We start from the raw sequence: 22,156 nt of genomic DNA on the forward strand, positions 1-22,156 counted from the left end.
ATCAGGACGGTTGGTGAGGCAAGAGTGAGAACCGCACATGATTCTGGCTACCTTATAATTCCCTGGACACACACACAAAAGGGACACCAACAAGCTGCTCTTCCAGACTGAACTAGGAGCCTGTTTCAATGTCACTATCAAAATGACACACATAACATGTGAAATTATTACTATACTTTGGGGTACTGGTAATAGTTCTAAAATAAAAGCCCTGTCTAGAATAGTCACAGCAATGTACTGGAACATGAAGAATCTGTTCAAAATAAATGAAACTAAACCACATGAAAACAAATATCTAGTTTTGAGGTAAACTTCCCATGAAAACAACAAAAAGCATTTTCTATTTGTTCGATTTTTCGTGACACATAGTTAAAACAATGCTTTGTCACAAAACTATCAGTTCAAGATGTAGGAAGGAAAAAGAAAAAAACTCTGACAAATTCTTTCCTAAGATTTACTTAAAAAGCAAACTATTTACTCCTAAATGATTCTTTTCCATTGCTCATACCTGGAACCATCTCCTCAGGAGCAAGCACATGCATGAAAAAGCTTGAAGGTTAGGGATGTCAAAGCCAAATGACAACACTGACAGAAGGAAGGGGAAAGGATGTGAATAGAGACAAGGCCAAAATTGTAAGGAGAAGTGAGAAGCGAGCGAAGAAATATGGGTCCCACTCCAATACTGACAAAGATCCATAGAAACCTATCTATTTCAGTGGCCTCCGCTTCAGAAATCAGACTGATATCAATCTGAACAATTTGCAAGGGTAATGAATTTCGCAAGGACTGGCTTGAGACAAGGTTGTTGCCAAGGAAGGAATGATGTTATAATGAAGAAGCTGGAAACGGACAAGTGATTTTTCATAATGTGACTCAGACAACAGTTGCAGGCACTCTGTTTTCCAGCTGTTGAACATGCAAACCACGTAGCAGCATTTGCTTTTCTTAAAACTTTCCTAGAGTCAGAGGAGGACAGTCATCACATGCACATTGCAGCACAGTCAAGATACTAAGAAAATTTGTATTCCTTATACTGTCTGTTAGAGATGCTAACAAAATTCCTGGTGCAGACATTTCCTCTGACATTGGCAGATCCCAAATAGGGAAATTAGAATACTTTATCTGAAGTAATAAACATAAAAAGGTTTGCATGGTTTGGTTCATGTGCTTTTCATACTCTCCAGCAGTCTTTCTTCAGACACACAGATAGGAAATGGAAAATATGGGTGATCAGTAACTTTGTATACAACAAAGCAGACTCTTAATACCAAGAGGAAGAGGAACTATATTTATTTTTTAATAATGTTGCTGGTAATATATAAAACTGACTAAACAGCCTCTTCCTAATGGGAGGCTGTGCCGTCAGTAGGATGGTTCCAGTCTTTTTTAATGCTGCCTTCTTTTAGCTCACAAAGGATATTTTGTGCTTTCTCATCAGTGAGTACTGGTAGTGGGTCCCTGTGGGCTGATCTGGAACCATTTTAGGATGCAGTTTACTTTGTTAATTATATTTCTCCAGCAATAATTTCAGTGTTCACTTTTAAATCCTTCACTGATTTTAATTAACCCTGCATAAGCTTCCAAACCTTTCTTGCAGATAACAGAAGCTGCTTACTGCACGACAACCAAAAACTCCACACTCACTAATGTAGCTGGAAACCAAACCTACTGTTACTCGCTAGAATTGTTTTGGATATATTGCCAGTGGCCCAACGAATTAGTAAGCTTGAAGTGAAATAAAAGGGGAAGAAATCAGTTTCTCTTCCAAGATATTACAAGTTGCAAATTAGGACATTGTTTCAAGGTTTTAAATTTCTCTTTTTCTTTTTTTAATTAATTAGTTCTTTGGATATAGTTTCTGTGATCAATTATTTTAACAGTCATTTCTTAAGGAAACCAAATGATCAGTCAATGCAGGAGTCTGTAGATTTCGGCAGAAACATGGGGAACAATACGAATTTCGTAAGTGTTTTAGGAATAAGAACATCAATTGGTGACCTTTACAGATATAGACGATGATATGTGAAGGACATAAAGGCCTCAGTTACCCTGGCTGTTACAAGTAAACAGCAATGGTACATGGTGCTACGGTACCAGACAGCTGTAGTATTGCATAATGTACAGGATTCCACATCCAGAATTTTAATACTGCATTTACAGCAGCCTAATTTGAAATCTAAAACAAGTTCCCCTTAAAGATGAAAGGAAAGAGCCTTCACTGAGATGCACATGGGACCAACTGACAGAAAAGCTTTTAATAGCCTTTTGCGCTTAAATTGATATCATTAGGTAGTCAACACATAAAAAAATAAACAAGAAAAAAAACCCCAAACCAAACAACACAAAACTAACAAAACCAAAGCAAAATAAAAAACAAACCAGCAAAAACTTCATCTTTCTGTTGCCTGATTTTGGTTTGGGAATGATTTTTTGGTTTTCTCAGTAAATGACTTTTCAACTGGGGTTTGCAGAGTTCAGTTATTCAATCTTTTACATTGAGAATAGGAGCTAAAATTGTGTTATAAGGTAGGAAAGACAAAATAAAATGACATAAAATTTTATGAGACTGGACATACATAGCAACTTTTATGAAGTCAATTGGTAAAAAGGCAGAAACGGATTGAAGTTTATTTTTTAACATACAAGCATGCAGCAAACCAAATAAACATTATATTTTGTAGGAGGTATAGAAAATAAAGACTTGTCATCCGTTAAAAATCTTTGCTATGGTGTAAAACCACAATATTATTGAAGCTATGCAATGCTACTATAAAGGCTGAACACAAGATATACGCCTACTATAAAATTCTACAATAAAAAGTGATGGATCCAACTTAGACATAGGTTATACCCAACAGTTTCCCAGTGCTCAGTTGCTGGCTATCCTGAAGGCTCTTTGCCTTAACATTAAGCCATTTAATTTATTATTAAGTGTCTGATCTGAAAAATTATTTAAGTGTTTGTTTGGCATTACATGAGGGAAATGGTTTGGCTAGTTATCCGTTATTGTATAAAACAGAACCTTACAGACACATGTGGTCATTTTACGTCCTGTTTATTACCATGTCAGTGCAACTACTGCCCATAAGCCTCACAGTCAAAGTTGGCAAATGCTTTTCTATACAACAGTCAGGGTGATGTCAAGGCATATGGACTTTTTAGTTTGTTGTTGTTGTTTGTTTTTGTTTTTCCCAAAGCTTACCATTCTTTTTGGACTAAGTGTTTCTGATTGAATTTGTAAAGATAAAGTATAAGGGCAGAAGCAGAAAGAGCTGTGAGAGTTCACTGATGGAAAGCAAGACAAAAGAGAGTTTCAAGGGAAAGCTAATAGAAGGGGGACCCAGTTACAGAAACAGGAGTTCCAGAAGGCACACTTGACACAGGCATGATAGGAAAAGGAAGCTTTACAGGTAGAAAATAATTTTAACAGCTGTGTGGCAACACAAGACATCAGAATGGAGGATGTAAACAGAAAGCGATTGTGTGAGCTGGTATTTGCCAGTCAGCCAGACCTCTACAGTCCTTACAGAACAAGCCACCAACGGGTGATGATAAGCATAATCCCCTGCAACTGACACAGGGTAGCTGGAATTGCTGATTTTGGCTAGAAGGACTGTGTTTGACTTTGCTTTATATCACCTTTGCCATTTAACAGATGTTGCCCATAGGGTAATTTTTGTTATCAAAGAGGTCTCTTCATTAAGCGATGAACACTCCTCCTGCTGGCTCCCGTGCTGGAGAGGCCAGAGCAGCAGCAACAACCAGAAAAGCCTCACTGAGGTTTCTGGCGGGACCCAAGAAGGTGCTCCATGCAGTACACTGATACTCCAGAGAAAAAAACTTCACCCATCCACCAGTTTTGAAAATCTGAGAAAGTAAATTTATGAGATATGAGGAAAATGCACATGAGCATAATTGTCTTCTGAGGACTGGAAATCTGCAAATGTTTGAAGAGCAGAGACTTATTCCAGGCTGAAAGTTTACAGCCATCCCCACCCTTAACAATCTCAGATCCTAACCTGGTGTGGATCCTTCTCTTTCCGTAGTGCTGCTAAGCTAGGCAGACAGATTTCCCTCCTGCTCAGAGGTACTGCTCTGTGTGCCAACAGAAAAAAATAGAGCTCAGACAGTGCAACATCAGGCTTTATTCCTTTCACCACAGCATACACTCTCCTCCTTCATTGATCCTGTTTCTCTGAAAGTCCTGAAAATGTGATGCAAATTTACATTATGATCCTCTGTACCAGTATTTATTTTTCATAATATCACTCCTGATGTATCGAAAACAGTACAATTAAACATGAATAACATAATCTTGTTTACACACTCATTGTCAAAAAGGGAGTTCCAAATATATTTTCTCTACATAGAACTTAAACTTTTAAACAGCTAACCAGCTAGCTATCTAACCCAAGACTTTTTGTTTCTGTTACTTTCCCACAAGCTATATGCACACTAATAAAGAGTTTGACACTGGAATAAGTGTGATTCTTTCTTCTGAGAATAGAAAATGACTTTAAATCAGTCATCCTGACTGGTCAGTGTTTTGAAATCATGCCCAGGTACCTTGCAGCTGCTCATAAACACAGGTTCCATTAATATCAGGTTTCAGTGGAAAATTTATTTCAATGCCTTCAATGTCCATGATTTAATCTTGGGTCAATAGTGGATAAAACAGTTGCAGTTTTGATGAAAAGCTGTGTCTATCTTATACGCACAAAGACCTCACTCTTTAATAAGTACAAATCATTCTAAGCATATGATCTGACCTTAGGAAGTAACATAATCATAAAAAGAGTTCTTGATTTCAGTTTTATAAAATTACCAACTATAATTTGATGACAGTGGAATTTAATAGTGATGTGCCTTTTTATTTCTTTGTTTGGTACTCCATCAACAGTGGTAGAAATGCTCAGGCAGCATTGCCACCATAAGAATTATCATAGAATTTTTAGGTTAGAAAAGACCTTTAAGATCATGAAGGCCAACTGTTAACATAGCACTGCCAAGTCCACCTCTAAACCATGTCCCTAAGTGTCACATGTACGGGTCTTTTAAACACCTCCAGCGATGGTGACTCAACCACTTCCCTGGGCAGCCTGTTCCAATGCTTGACAACCTTTCAGTGAAGAAATATTACCTAATATCCAATCTAAACCTCACCTCAATCAACTTGAGGCCATTTGGCTCTTGTCCTACTGCTTGTTACTTGGAAAAAGAGACCAGCACCCACCTCCATGCTACAACCTGAATTCAGGTAGTTGTAAAGAGTGATAAGGTCTCCCCTCAGCCTCCTTTTCTCCAGGAAAAACAGCCCCAGTTCCCTCAGCTGCTTCTCATCAGACTTGTGCTCCAGACCCCTCACCAGCTTTGTTGCCCTTCTCTGAACTCTCTCCAGCACCTCAATGTCTTTCTTGTCATGAAGGCCCCAAAACTGAAAATAGTATTTGAGGTGCAGCCTCACCAGTACCCTGTACAGGGGGCAATCACTTCCCTAGTCCTGCTGGCCACACTATTTCTGATATGAGCCAGAATGCTGTTGGTTTTCTTGGCCACCTGGGCACACTGCTGGCTCATATTCAGCCAGCTGTAAAGTTATTTCAAGTAGTTCCTCCATCTGCTGCTCAGGAATGTTCCTCTACTGAAGGATGATTTATCAAATATGATATCAGCAGATTTTAATACAGTCTTTACTAATTCAACTGCTTGCTCCAACTTCAGCAAGGCTATACGTGACTGCATCCCTATCCTCAGATAAATACCAGAAACTCATTACAGGGCAACTGGGAGGCATTACCTCAATTGTCTCTAGCTGGAATAGCCTACAGCTCGGCTGACATTTGTGAGTGCTTTATGTCCATTGTTTGCTGTGGAAGTGTCTGACAGTTTCTCTAGTTTCCAGATCTCTGAGCAGTAAGCTACAGCAATGAGGTAGTACATGGCTTGCTTTTTAAAGGCACATCTCTACTGTGCTTCAAAACATATTGCAGATTTTTGTTGGCTTCTACTGCTGTACTCCCCATACTCTCCCATCAGCCCTCTAATATTCCTCATTGTATTTGGCCAATACATGCTGTCTTCGGCATTCCAGGTTGTTTCAAACATCCCAAGTATTTTATTTTCAGTGCTATGTGGTTTTTTGCCTACAAGATGCCATTTTAGCTATCTTTTGACTGGTTTAGCAGTTGCAAGCTTTGCTTGTAATTCTTATATAAGATTTCTACCTATGCAGAACATTTTTGATTCATGTTTTTTCTCTGTAACAACACTGAATCCTCTGAGTTCCATTTTTTCCTGACTTGTATTTGTGCATTTACTATTGCATGGGATAGGTGGACATTTCTGGAGCCTTCTTCATGATAGCTGGTAATGTGTTTCAATAGTCAACTCACTCGGCTTTATAAATCTAAAAATGTAAACATCTATATATGAGCTGATCACACCATTTCCTTTTTGTAGCAATATATATATATACACATTGACATATAGAGAGAATTAGACGCAGGATGCAATTCATCCAACCTACTTTACACATCTACCTTCAGTGTCCAAAGACTCTGCTGACTATATCAATAACATCCGTACTCACTGCATATGAGTTTAGGCTGACAAACGTGAATACAGATGTTGGCACAGTTAGATGAGTTGTGCCTTTTGTATATAATATTTTTTTTTTTGCTTGTAAATTGGCCTGCAGGCTATACCCATGACTGTAGCTCATAGCAGAGTTATTTCAGACTCTGTGCACTTTCACTGCCCAGTGTCCCTTCCAGCCGTACCAGTGATCAACCCATCATGAATCAGCTAAGCTTTCACAAAGCAATAACCACGTTGCTCAGTCCCCTTTTGCTTTCCTTCACCAAATACTAATCTCCTGTTCCTCTGTTACTTTTTACTTCTTGATAGCATACATTTTATTCAAATTGAATTTTTCATGGGATGACCAGGCAGCTACTGACATGTTTAGAGGGCACTGGAGTAGATAGTGATCTTTGCCTACTAGAGGTCAGCAGATAGTTGCTCTTAACTGTTCCAATTTATTATCTATCCCCCTACAATTCTGTGGTTTTCCTAGTGCAAATTTCTTACTATTAAGTATGCTGATTTAAATATTTTTCCATACAGAAGCCTGCCACAGTTATTTGCTTTGTATTCTTCTTTCATTTCTAAAGTATTCTTGTTTTATATAACTGCAGAAATGCACTAATTTCTGACATAAGCTGCATGTTATAGAGAGCACCAAAGAGGTATAACATTGAAGCTTCATCTTTTCATTCACACCTGTTTCTTTTTTTCTTCTTGTGCCACTATCTGTGCTCATCAACACCAGTACAACAGCTTCCCCACTGGGACCTACTACTGAAATTGCTGGCCTATTAAATGGCTCTTAGTTATCCTCATAGTAGTGACCTCCAGCTTGATTTCTCCCTCCCATCCATTTCTCCTGCGGTTTTCCTTCCCTCTAGCTTTTCTGGGATAACACCACCTCCTTGCTATAATCCAGTGCTCTCTGCCAATTTCTCATGGTTTAACCCCAGTTGGCAACTAAGCCCCACGCAAGCACTTGCTCACTCCATCTGCTCCCTGTGGGATGGGGGACAGAATTGGAGAACCAAAGTGAGAAATCTCATGGGTCGAGATAAGAACAGTTTAATATTTGAAATAAAATAAAATAATAAGAATAACAATGATAAAAGAATACAGAAAACAAGTGATGCACAATGCAATTGCTCACCACCTGCTGACCGATGCCAGTTCCTGAGCAGTAGCCCCTCAGCTAACTTTTCCCTAGTTTATACGCTGAGAATACATGTCATATGGTATGGACTATCCCTTTGGCCTGTTTGGATCAGCTGTCCTGCCATGTCCCCTCACAGCTTCTTGTGCACCTCCTCGCTGGGAAGCATGGGAAGCTGAAAAATCCATGACTTAGTATAAGCACTTCTTAGGAACAACTGAAATATCAGTGTGTTATCAACATTATTTTCATACTAAATCCAAACAGCTCCTAGGAAGAAAATTAAATCTATCCCAGCTGAAATCAGGACACTGTTGAAGCTACATCCAGCTATATTCTACCTTTTCAGTGTATAAATTTCTTTCAGCTCCTTTACCTCACAGGGCTCATGGCTCCTTAATTCACCACTGCAATTCCAATAGAGAACCCCTTCCTCTAACTCATTCTGTCCCCTGATCATCAGCATCCTCTTGTCCTGGTACAGTCCACTTAGTTGGGGTTTATGCTTTCATGTCCTAGAGGGAACTAAGCTTCAGTCTTCTACTGGCCTTCATCACTTTCTCTCCTAGATTCAGACCTTGTTTTCTCCCTTTGAACTTGGAAATTGGCAGTTACCTGCCTGAATTAAGACTGAGTAAAAAATTAACCAGAGACTTCAGGATTTAGCTGACAGACCTAATTTCCATTTTCACTTTGCTCAAAGTAATTACTGTTACATTTTGGAGACTAACATTCAAGTAATAACAGTTTCTTTGAATTCTGTAAATTTCATTTCAATAATTACAGCATAACTAACTGAAATGAATTTGCTAGCAAAACATTCAAGTGTACAGTCATAATCATAGAATCACAGGATCGTAGAATACCAGGTTGAAAGGACCACAAGGGTCATCTGGTCCAGCCTTTCTTGGCAAAGTCAGCATAGTAATACTTGCATTCACTTCTGTTTTGCAAAGCAGTGATTTGCTTTGGGAATAAATCATGATGGATGGTTCAAAGTAAACAACGTCAATATCAGAAAATTCTAGTCATGACAGAATTTTTTAGCTCAATCTAGAAAGGTTCACCAGCAATAGAGAAAATATAACAGAAACAGGCTTTGCAGAATTTAACAAAACCCACAATTAAATCCAAGCTGATAAGTTCCTTATCAGAAAACTGTAAAATTTTTCATTGATGCACACATGGTTTTCTTTGAAATGACAATTCCTGAAAGACTGGCTAAATCAAAGGTTATATTGACTGGCAGAGTCATCTAATCTGTTTTGGAGCTTCCAGATGTTGCTCTGCCAGAAAAAAAAAAAAAAAAAAAAGGGCAAAGGGGAAGGAAATAAACATTGAAGTAAGGGAAAGTTATTGCCACCACATACTTATGGATTCCTCTAATAGGAATTAGCAGCAGATTAACCCCAAGTTTTACGTGTGTATTTGAGGAAGAGTTTTGCTTTATTTTCAGCTGTACAAATACTTTGATAATATTCTAAACACCTTTACTATGCAATCACTGCAATGTCCACTATTGCCTGCTCCCTGCTACAGACAAAACCACAAGAGGACAGAGGACAGAAGAAATCTCATCTCAGCCCCAGTGAACAGGTATTCTGCGTGACTGCTGTGGAGTTCATTACCTTAATGGGATCAGACAGACTGGGGTTCTGGCAAACAAAGTGATAGTGACTGGAAGGATGAAGGGCTCAGCGTTAACATGATACGCTCCTGGTTTCCACAATGTAGTTTCCTACTGTTTCCTGCACAAAGTCTGTTGAAATCTTTCTGGGCCTCTATGTCACCATAAGTTACCAGTGCCTACAGGGATGGTGTTTCTCACTCTGTTGTCGCCACTGTGTATACAAGAGGAGCTGGAGCAAGAGCCAGGATAGCATTAATCTCTGTAAAAGCTGACTCAGACTTCCATCCAGAAGCCTACAATCTGGGTGTGAGTCCCACATGGGTCAAGCAAGAAGTTTTTGGCTCCTGACTTCAATCCTGTTCACCTAAGATGCCTTGTGAAGCCATGCTTGGACAAATACTCAAGAATTTCTGTTGTCAGCCCCATACAATAACCTGATAACCAGACTTACCTGCAGTGGAAGCTCTTAGCTACATTTAGCTGTTATCTTTATCTCTGAAAACTCTACCAGTGTATTCAGTGCTAACTACAGCAGCTCTCATTACATGCACACTATATGGGAAAGATAACTACAATATGAATAGTAATAACTAAACTGTCCTAAAGATTTTAGGGAAAAAATATGAAAAAAGTGAAATAGTGTTTAACATAGATATGATTGATAAAACAATACATTATTTTTCTGTCAACTCTAGATAAAAATGATACCTCAATCTTGGTTGACAAGAGGTAAATTCAAGAAGACTGCATAGGCTTGTTAAAGTCATCGTGAAGATGATAAAATTATAATCAAAGATGTACCAGCAGAATGTTGCTGAACTCATCCTAGTTCAAAAGGCAACAGCACAAACCACTACATGAAAATAGTGTAAACTTATGTCAGTTCAAGATCTGTCTCTGAATCTAACTTGCAATATTTATATGGTACACTACCTATAAAAATATGATTGGTATTGAAACAGAGAAAAAAAATTACCTTCAAAAAATCTTCAAAAAAAATACATGTTAAAAAAAAAAAACACGACTTGAAAATACCGTGAAGTATTACCTAATAAAATACCAGAAGTGTACCCAAGTGAAGTTGTCTGCACTGTCCAATAAAATCTGACAGACCTAAATTTTGCTGTTTCCCTTGCTGCTTCCAAATATCTGTAGTTAAATGTGAAAATCAAATATGTTTTATCTTCCTAAGCAGCTTGGTTGTGCTACATGTTCTTGATTTACAGGTGATACAAAATCATATTCAGTTATTCCACTAAAAGAACAGAGACTGAAACTACTTTAAGATCCCTCATGTCCTCTATAATTCAAGCCATGAGGAGAAATCCAGGATCCCCATGAGAAAGGTGGTGTTGCTGCCTGGAGAGCTGTCGCACAGGGATGGTTTTCCCACCTCCATAGTTACCAAGCTCCATTGGGGATATCAGCGACAGTCACCAAAACAGACTTCATGAGCTCCGCTCCCTGCCATTCACAACATGACTCACTAACTCATGAGTGGTTTATTACAGAAATAATTGCACTTGTGGCCTGGAGAGCACAAACTTTAGAAAGCTTCATAACAAAAAACCCCACAAACCCTCAGCTGCTTCTTGTGTTATCTACTATTAATAAAGCTTTGAGAGCTCTCCAGAGAGTGGGAGGAGAGAGATGCCCATATCCCAAAGACCCATGAATTACTAATTAGGTTAATAATATGACAAACTGTCTTACCTCCTAGTTATGAATTAAATAGCTTGGTCACATACAAGCTAAGGTCAACAGTGAATAAAGCCCTCAGACTAGTTATTTTCATTCCCTGTTCTTACTTTCCTTAGCCAAACACAATCAGATCAGCAAAACCATTTGGAAGAAGAAATAGACATTAGTTAAACTGAATTAAAAGTTGAATTTTACACCTCAGCAATTTCAAAGTCATGTTAAGTAACTTGGAAACCCTACTATGCCATAATACAACCTCCCTGAAGAATTGCAGAAACCATTTGTGTAGACATTTTTATTGTGACAGGGATTTAATGTGCCATTGTCCTCAACTTTCCTTTTAACAAGGTTATTTAATTTATGATTTGGAGGTAAAAACAGTTTGTAGTGTTGTCATTAGCATAATTAATCATATCCTGCTCTCCAGGAAGTGGACATTTGTCATGTGGGACTCCTGTACACATTAACTCTGTCATTCTTTTGATCTCAGAATAACCTTTGGAGTTGTTCCAGATCTCTAATAATAGTAATGCCTTTGTAAAATCCCAGTTACTAAGAAATAGCAGACCATACAGTATAAAAAGCACTTGGAACCTGTCTTTATCCTTTGTTGCCAGGCTATAAGCCACACTGCAGCACCAATTACTTATGGTAACAAAATTTGCAAATATAGCCAAAGCGCAATATTTATCAGAGAGTTAGGACAGAATTAGATCTTTCTTTTCCAGCTAAATGGATTTAGGAATCTTGAAGTTGTAGAAAAGTTTGCATCCTGCCCTGGATTGACAAGATGACTTGAAGTTACTGGGCTTTATCAAGATAACATTTTTAAAGTGTTTAGTGACTAGATTTTACTGTTTCATGATCAATTTTGAAGTTGAAAAGTGCCACATGAAAGAAAGAAGTATGTCTGTGCTAATGTCAGTGGCTTATAGTAAAAGGACTGATGCTAAAGTCCTATTTAGCTTGAAAGTAAACTATAGATTTATTCAAAGCAATATTATTTTATTTAGTAGAAGTGGAGGAAAAAACACCAAACCAAACGCCCCCAAAACCAAACCAGAATTATCATTCAGTGTTCCACTAATATCAAGAGAACAGAGTGCTGCAGAGCTGCAGTGATTCTTAAATCCTTACATGCTTTAGAAAACAAAGAAACCAACCAAACCAAAACACCTAAATTCCCCAAATGTTCTACACCAAAAGAAAAAATGTTTCCATCACAAATTGCTACCACACAGCTCTCCTTGGGAGCTTAAGTGTACTCACAATTCTTTGGGGTGGAGAGGGGACACTAATGACAGCAGTATATTACTGACACCAGTGGTAAGAATTCAGGGCTTCCATTAAAAGTGAAGGCCCAGCAGAGTGATCACACAAGAAGAATCACTTAGGGAAAGAGTGAACTTTTTAAGGAACCAAGTTCATCAGTAAGAATAATGGGACATTTCCAGAATGAACACTGTCCTTACTGCTGGTGTTTTAGCTGTGCAGGATTCATCCTACCCCATTCTTTCATGCTACAGAGACCATGCACTTGATTTTGGCACCCCATCAAATGCAACTCCTAAAGTAGGAGAATACAGAGCTAGGCGACAATGATCAAGCACCAAAATGAAACTAAAAGCAAAGCAGAATAGAAATCAGGCAAGTCTCAAAATTCCAATCAGTAGTTCACAGCTCATCTGATCCAAATCAGCATCAAAATATCATTGCTGATCAAGAAGAGAAAACTCTTGTGCTGAAGTTACCCCATAATGGTGAATCCTTTTTTTTATCATTCTGACTGCAAATCAACCATTTAATATCAGCCTTTATTCACCTTTGTTCATTTCTCGTATTCTTCTGGTTTGGTAGCAAAATGGAGATCGTGACATAGAGCATGACAAAAACGTCTGTTCCAGCTCATACTCTTGTTGAGACACTTGCTACAATTTTTCCCTAATATTCTTATAACACCCTACCCATTTAGACTTCATGTGGGACATGGGCATCCCCTAATCCTGGCCAGCTGGGCAGTCATAGCACGAGAAGGAGAAACTTTGACCGGGGCAGGTCAGGATTGGTCCCTGGTGATGGTGACCCCTACTTCTGTTTGCTTGTCCTGTCACACCTCTGGGCAGAGTACCACCAGCCAGAGCCCATGAACTTGCTGGACACATTCAAGGACCAGAGGATGCTGTGGGTGTGTTCTCTGTGATGCTGTCACCTGCCTCCCTGTTTTCATCTTGTTGACCATTATTCCTCCTCCTCCTTTTTCTCTTTTGTTGTCTTCCACATCATTTCATTTTCCTCTGTTCTCCTCTTTGTCTTTCAAGGAGGTAGAGCAGGAGGGGAGTGGAAGGGGTCAATTGCTGTTCTTAGTGCAGGCGATTTGTGCAAGTAGCAGCCAGCAGCAGTGGGAGGGAAAACCCCAACCACAAGCCATCAGTGGTACCCAGAGCTACAAGACCAGGAGCCTGAGCTATGCTGTACACCCCATCTCACCCCACAGTAGCAGTAGAGGAACACCACGGTACGGTTGCAGACACCGTACCACACCAAAGTAGCACACTACTAGGGGTTTGTCTTACAGGTGACAAGTTATATATTTCCAGCAGCACTTCTTATCTTTGGATAGTAAATCCTCTGCCCTCATGCAGGCAAACCCCAGCTTTCCCTCCTTGTTTTGGCACCAGTAGTAGCTCCACAAGCGCAACTGCTCCAAATGCACACACAGACAAAAGATTTCTGGGGGAAAATACCTAAATAGAAAATGATTAATGTTACGAAGTCATATACACTGAGAGGTTTTTATAACAGTTCAACTTGAGCAGCGGGAGGTTTTTCATCATATTGATATTTTGCAATTTTCTTTTCATGGAAAGCAAAATTTCCTATATAAACGCTGCAGTTTATCTCTTGACATATATGGGGGGGAAAAAGTATTTTAAATAGCTGCAAGAAACTCTTCTCATATTACTCAATGTAAATGGTTAGAAAGCCACTTACCCCCAGTTGCTACAGTAATTTCGCGTAGAAAATGACCATAAAATGGAAAATCGAAGGACAGATTCACTCTCTGAAAGGAACAACACCAGAAAATAAAATCAATATTGTGCAGAAAGGTAAGAGAAAAAATGAACAGTCCTCCACTTCAAACATCTGTTTCATTGCTTTTTATTTTTCACTGGAACCTCGCTATTCTTAATTTGGAATTGCCAATAGCTAACTGAAAACAACCCTGTATAGCACTTATACACTTGAAAGCAGCGGATCTTCATAAGTGAAGACTTTAGAAAATAAAACACATCAACAGACACTATAACTCTGTCATAAGAATGGCATTAATAAAGATTTGTAGAGTTTTTCCTAAAAGACCTCTCTTTTAGCCTCCTCCTTAAGAGGAGCCATCAATATTTAAGGCCTTATCAATAACTTGGCTGCAGGTGGTTTTCTCCTCTGCCAAATGCTCCTTCAAATTGAAATGCTCTCCCTGACATCCTACTGCTATCTGGGTGCTTATCTGATGAAGGCTGGTCACTGGAAGGCAATTCTTCCATCAAATCCCACTGACATTGGTTCCCAAACCTCTCTATGCTGTTAAATAGGAGCTGAAATGTTTTGTAAAGAAATATTAACAAACGCTACTTAAGGTACTTACTACAAAATAAAAAAGGAAGAAAAAAAAAAAAATCTTTCCCCCTTTCCCCACCTCGTGAACCTATAGGTGACTGTTGTCTATCAGCTGAATTCACAGCAGAGAACTGTAATTTGGAGACACTTCACCTCACCTAACCTCTCCATAAAGCACCATTCAAATGCAAACTTGTTTTCCCTCTCTGCCCATCGTTCTCTCCCACCTACTCCACTCCTTTCCCAAAGCTCACTGATTATTGTGGCCACCCATTATCATCACCCAGTGTGCTACCTGGTTCAACTCTGAACAAATTGGTAGTCATGACAGAAAGGAGTGCTGAAAACTCAGTAAGGTCTTTTCACCGTTTAAATGTAATATCCCATTAAAAGCACATCACTTCCATAATGGCCCAAAAGTCCAAACAGGAACTGGGTATGCAGCCCATTATTATCTGTTATTTAGGAGGAGTTACTACAGTAAAAATTTGTGTGAAGATGGGTGGTTGGTGGCTGTCCCTCGATCCTAACCTTTGATGTCTCCACTTAAGAAAAGGTCCCTATGTTAAAAAAAAAGAAACAACATGAAACAAAAAAAAAATCACAACAAAACTAAACAAAAAAACTCCACAAAACAACAGCAAAAATCCAACCAAACAAAACAAAAACAAACCCCAAACCCAACAACAACAAGCTTATTTTCTCTACCATTATTTCTATCCTGGGTTTATTATTATTTTCAGATTATATCTGAGTATTTGTTCTCTCATGAAGAATTATATTTACATCCACCAGAAATACTTAAAGAATTATTTAGCATGAAATTAACAGCTGAAGATTTACAGTAACTTTAAATTAGATTTTCTTTCCACTCAAGTGGAAGTCAGAATTTTGACAGAATTTATTAGCACTTTTTTTGTTTGTTTTTAATTAGAAGGCAAAATCCATTTGCTGTGTGTTAATTGGACTGAGTTCTAAAGGTTCTAATGACCTTTTCTGTATACATATATAAATATGGATATACAACTGAACATTTCTAATCAAAATGGCATAAGCAAAAGACAGGTCATGAATTAACTTAAATCATTTTTTTCCATGTTACGAAGTTTTCACTGCTGAGGTGTATTCTGTGTTTATGTATGCCCTCCATTTAAATTAACTCCTCGCTCTAGCAAACACTGTTAGAAACATAATTTTCTGACCAAACCTTCCCTCTTTCCTTTATACAGTATCGTTCATTTTACCTATTAGGTAATAACATGATAAGCATTAAACTGCTTCAAAAGACAACTATGTCACCTTAACACTCTTCTAAATTGCTATAACGTTAATATTAGTATAAAGACGTTTGCAATAAAAATGTTTGTTTCTATCCCCTCTAAAGCCAGATATACCTCTCCCATTGACTTCAATCAAAAAATGATGCCTTAAGTTCTGGCAAGGTAAAAATGTTTAATATAGACAACTGTTTAACGTAATACTGTAATAACTACTGTAATAAAGAACCAAAAATATTTGAGGACTGTTTTAAAGTGTAACGTTGTAACAGCCACTAGAAAGAAAAGTGTTTTTACTTTTGCTGCCAGTAAGCATTTCTCCTTTTTCAGAAAGAACACCAGAATTTTCAAACCACTGGAATAAAAATGTTTTCTCCATGCATGAATGATAGAATGGCCTGACAGGAAAGGGAATTGAGCTTCACAAGTATGAGGTGACCCTGTATCTAATTCAGTGTTTGAGTAATCAGCTATTAGATATCTAACCCGAACACACCGAGCATCCAAGACACACCTAAAGTTTTATTATACAGTTAAAAAGATGGTGATAATATACTGAAAAAAAAACCAACCCCGAACCCACAACCCACTATTAGTGATATAAATCCTGTAGTCCTAGGCATTTTAATTGCTCCATTTATATTTGTGTGTTACTTTCCACAAACAATGACTATGCTTTTTATAGAGCCAAACCATCTCATGGCAGCTTCTGGGAACTCTTAGGATTACATGCTTCCAAATGAAGAAAAATCACACAAATTCAGCATTCAAATTTAGCATTCAAAGAATCCCAGACATTATTAGAAAAATTCATTAATACTGAGTAGATAGTAATTTAACTCCTTGTTCTACTGTCAAATTGGAGAATAATCTTTAGAAATTATCAGCACATAAACCATTAAGCCACAGAAAAATGTGCAAAATGCTCTTTTAAAAAGTGTAATGGTAAATTTTATCTGTATGGAAGAGATTGCTGCTTAGTTATATATGATCTGCTCAGAATGTGTGACTCTACAGTTGTTACAGTTATAGAGAATACATTTTTTTTTAAATAACTTTGTTGCATATTACACATGGGTGTTGTTTGCTTGGACACATACAAGAAATCAATTATAGAGCCATAAATAAAATATAAAGCCTTACAGGATGACTCACTGGTATTTTTCATCCTTCAGGCAGGATATCAAACAAATCTCTGAAAAAGAGATTTTTAAAACAGCGTGTAGACATGGCTGCAGCCACTTGAGTTCACAGTCCAAGATATTTGGGTGAGTATGAAAAGAGATGGATATCAGTGTGCTAAATTGGGACCACAGCATTCTCTGACAGAACTGACAAAAAGGCAGAGTGGGCACCTGACATTCAGCAGGAAAGTCTTAAACCACTTGTTTTGGGGAGAAATAGTTGAAGACCTCCTGCTGCCAAGCTCCCCTCTGCCATACTGAATGGTCCTCCACATTGATCCCACACTCAGACCAAAAGCATCATTTCATTTTAAACATCTCATTCAACAACTTCAAAAAAATGTTCCCCTTGGAATTGACATTTTTAAGTGTATAATATCAGGGATCCAACTGGAAATAAAAGTGCTCAGAACAAAGGCATGGAAGGGTGCAATCTTTGCTAGTCATTAAATAATAGGTTAAATTTCTCAAAAGAACTTCAGTAATGTTTAGGTCCCAAGCCTCATAAATTACTTCTATTAGGGAAAAATGTTTTACCTTATATAGGTATTTTTAGTTCCTTTATTACATTTTTGTGTGTGTTTCCATTCTCTCCCTCAACACAGAGCGCCAGGATCCCAGATGAAGAAGGCAAGGGAGACAATACAGATTCTTACTTTTAGGTACCTTGAGGCTTCTTTCTTGTTAGAACAATTTGTTTCTAAGAAAACAGCTAATACAGCGTGTTATTAAATCTACCCCAAAGGTATAGAACTGCCTGAATCCTCTGCATTTGCATTATCCCAGGTTCCTTACAGTCTTTTTGACTATGAAGAATATATTTTATGTATTGGACTCTGTTAGTCACATGTAGTGGATTTATCACTCCATTCTGCTCTTTGTATTCTGAGCTAAATACCACAGTATTTCTTCTTGCTGCTGCTTACATTCCTCTGAGACAGTCACCTGGCTGGTGCCAGGGAGATAACAGATAAATTGCGAGAAATGATGAAATAAACTTGGCTTTTCTCTGAGTTTTAAAACTGTTAAACACACCTGCATCTTTAAAAACTGGACAACTTTTAAATAAGGCATTAATTAGAATTTATTTTTAAATGGGCAAAAACAATGGACAATTTGTAGGAGATAAGCTGGTGAATGGATGAAACAAGAATCTCCTAAACCACAATTCTGAGTTGTAATTATCTCTATTTTATTTGTGCTAATATTGGCTCTTCTGTGTACGCAGTTTCCAGCCACAGCAGAGATCTAAGAATCTATAAATCATGCAGTATTCAATTTCATTTCTAAGCGTGTATGACCATTATTTTCATACCCATTTTACTATGCAGTATGATTACAATAAGTTAAACAAGACTGGTATTTACATGATATTTATTTGTTGACACACCAAAATTGTGATCCCCTCTATCACTTCTGTTACCTTATGACATTCTCAGGAGTTTTATCAGTTCTCCCAAAAATTAAAATAAGTGAGATGCGTTATACAAAATGGAAGCACAAACACAGGTATGCTCCATGGGAGACTGAAACTTCAGCAACTTAATCCTGAACCCAGTTCTGTTGCTATTGAATTCAAATGTAAAATTCTCTCTGACATCAGCAACACAACTAGTTTATTGTTTGATAGCCTGTGATCCTTAAAAATAGAGGCAACTTTAACATGTCTGTAAAGGCATCTCTGAAGGACTGTTATAGCAGGTGCAAAAGGGCAACTTGGAATCGTTTGATAGCAACGCTGTGCAAACTTTCATAGCTTAACTAAAATTCAAAGGTAAAGCTCTGTGAACAGTAATCTCAATACTTAATAGTACTACTGTGTTGTTCACTGATGAAAAATATCCACATCAGTCAATGAGGAAAAAGGTAATAACTTACTGCTGCTTGCCGATGGGTATTGGAAAGGATCCCATGAATCTTTACTTTGTCTTTCTCCATTTGGTCTATATTGACCCACAAATCCCGGCTGGTAGAATCATATGGTCCATAAGTCCTTGAAGTATAATAATTATGATCGGTATCCTCCTAAAAGGAGAAGAAAGAAAGAAAAAAAAAATTAGAATGGAAAACTGAGTCCTGTTGCTCCTGGGAGCAGCAGAAAAGACTACACTGCACTTCGACAATGAAGAAAAAGGTACACATTGTAAATGTGTTGCGGAAGACAGCTCTGCTCCTAACCACATGTAGTTGGCAAGGCAAAGAGTTACCTCATGCAATCATCTTATATTACGACTATAACGCGCAACAATCATACAGTTCTTATAACTGCATCAGTGAAATCCGTGGCAAAATGTTTGATGGCTTTCAAGACAAGATGGCCAGTAAGTTCCTGTAACAATAGCCATGCTCTAACAAAGTGATAAGCAGTACTCATAGCTAAAACATTTTAAAAAAAATGTATTTAACATTTCTAAACATAATTTACTAGAATACCCTACATACAGATGCCCAAAGTATCCCTAATAGCTTTAGGCTTAAAATGCTATTTCATTTTATAACTCCAAAAGATTGGTTTATGGTACGTTTGCCACTCAGATAGAGACAAATACACATATATTTGTGGAAGAAATCTTCCTAGTTCTTGTGGTCTTTAAAATGACAGTAGTTGCTGTCATGCTCACATCACAGCAAATTCAGAGGTAAAATACATGAGCCCTACATGTGCCATGGGAGATTGTGCTAGTGGTCCATCAAGCCTGCACACATCCAATTCCACAATAAAGTCCATGGTTCAGAAGACAATCAAAGTCTTGGTAATGTCTGTTTATTTCAGTGTCAGACTCACTGTATGCCACTCAACCTCACTGCAATTAGTTTATACTTAAAATCATATACATTTAGCACGGTAAAAAAAAAAGTAAAATTTTGAAATCTTATTATGCAAAATTTAGTAAATGTTTAAAACCTAAGTGTAGGAAATTCCAAAATTTCTGTCAATGCCAGTAGCTTTGATGATCCGTACCTTCGTAAAAGATATCTAAGACAGTGAAAGGAAAGAAAAAGTATATGGTCTGAGGTGAGAGATGAAATACATCACAGATTCCCAGTCTTCCTTAACTCTTCCCAAGCTATTGCAATCATAAAAGATTTAAATCAACAGCATTGACAACATTTTGCTGAATAACTACAAATAATACTTTTAAAGAAGTATGTGCTGTATTTCTCATTTTTTTCCCTCTGTCCCTTCTCCTCTGCATAAAATCAAAAATCAACAAAGCCTCAATGGTAATGTTTTAAAATTAGAATAAACTTAGAAAATAAACAGCGGCATACGAAACGGAAGAGGTGGACTTAGAATTATCCCCAGTGATGGAGAAGCTCCTCTCCTGCAGCTCCTCCTGTATCCAGCAAGCAGGGTGGGACCACTGCCACATCACGCTGTGCTGCCATGCAGACCTGACACCCCCTCCACACAGCACACTCCCTAGAATGTATGAAACCCATTCCTAGTGACATGGTCCTGAGCTAAAGATATAGTTGGCAAGGGCTTATATGCTAGATTAAACTGTTCATGTTCTAGGTTAAATATATTGACCATAAATCCTGTTTCAGTTGGATTTCATCCTACATTAACACCATTACTGATGTATTTTACTTAAGCTGTTGCAGATATAATCAGGTTATTTTCTCCTTGACATTTTCTGTATCTTCTGCTGTGCTTTATATGCCAGGATGTACTTGCCCAGTAAATCTCAGTGACACTTTTGAAGCAACTTCTAGCAACTTCAGCAGCTCTAGTTTAGTCACACAAGTAAACATAATTTAAACTATATTGTCAGGAAGAAGACAAAAGCCAGTCTTACCAATTTTTTTGCCTCTTTAATGGTCAAAAGAAACAATTACTGTCATGTATACAAAGGAGGTACAGTAAATCAAAAGCTTTTGACAACAAAGATGTATTGTCCTAGTCCAATTTATCATTCTGATAGAATTTCCATAGAAACTAAAAGTTGCATTTAAGGCATCACAAAGTCTCAGGGAAAGAGCTCTGAGAGACAAGAAATAATTACCAAAATAGCTTGTTGCAGATAAACACACAATACTTAAAGTATAGTTAAAACTGTGCAGAGTTTTGGCATTTCCAGTTTTTCATAACTAATATAGCTATTCCACTTAGTTACTAATAGCTAAGGCACTACCTGCCCAGCTAGAAAGCTCTAACACTGAGCCTGGTTGGTTGCTCTGTAAGGATGCTTTACATGGTACGTTGAGCCATGCTTGAAGCAGACTCGTCATACATCTTGGAAATCACTCAGATTATAGCCTTCAGCTCAATTATTTGAGGAATTACTGATGTATAAACAACCACCAAATTTTGTGTCAAAAAAGTATTTTTTTACTGTTTATTTCAAGTTAAATAACCTTAGATACTTCGGGAAGGAAATAAATTCATTTCTACTTGCATGATAGAAAGAAAACAGAATTGCTCTTGGAAAAGCTTCATAACCCTCATGTAGATGAAATCTATGAATGTACTATTAATTATTTCTCTCTCACACCCTATTTTTTTAACCCTATCTGTAAATTTACAGTATGACTACAAAAGTGAACACACAGCTGAAGTTGGTCTGAATAGCTTGGGAGCTCTTAGTAGGGTTAGGATCCATGCTTGTATTCCAAGTCTCTGCCTTCATAGTTTTTAACATGTGTTACTATAGAAATGAAATAGTTGGAGTGTCCATAAATTTCCCAGCTGTAGAGAAATATTGGAGAAGTATGGGAATATATTCAAGGTGTCATCAGACAATATCCCTATGAGTATCCCTATGAGAAACCTATGAGTTTTCATTCTGACAGACCTCTTTATGGGCTTTGATTGATTGCACCAACTTCATAATACATTCCATCCACTACAGGTATTATATGTAAAAGAAAATGGAAAAATGTTTCAGAAATTATGCTGAATTTGCATATAAACTAGTGAATTAAGAAAATAATTGTAATATTTATGTGACACACAGATGCAGACTTCTGCAGATAGGTAGAATTATCTTTAAATACAAGTATGAAG

The 22,156-nt window shown here is 37.7% G+C and overlaps 1 protein-coding gene across 1 annotated transcript in view; it reads right to left on the reverse strand.

The window, feature by feature from the left end:
- The window catches only part of PLXDC2 (plexin domain containing 2), a 267,301-nt gene that overhangs the window by 104,490 nt on the left and 140,655 nt on the right, over window positions 1-22,156 (reverse strand). Inside the window, exons 3-4 of the mRNA XM_065629653.1 lie at window positions 19,024-19,170; window positions 14,061-14,130 (exon numbers count right to left, since the gene is read on the reverse strand). Coding sequence (XP_065485725.1) covers window positions 14,061-14,130; window positions 19,024-19,170 — 217 coding nt within the window. The remainder of the gene's footprint in view (window positions 1-14,060; window positions 14,131-19,023; window positions 19,171-22,156) is intronic.

Source organism: Caloenas nicobarica, chromosome 2, assembly GCF_036013445.1.
Source record: "Caloenas nicobarica isolate bCalNic1 chromosome 2, bCalNic1.hap1, whole genome shotgun sequence".
NCBI classification, from domain to species: domain Eukaryota; kingdom Metazoa; phylum Chordata; class Aves; order Columbiformes; family Columbidae; genus Caloenas; species Caloenas nicobarica.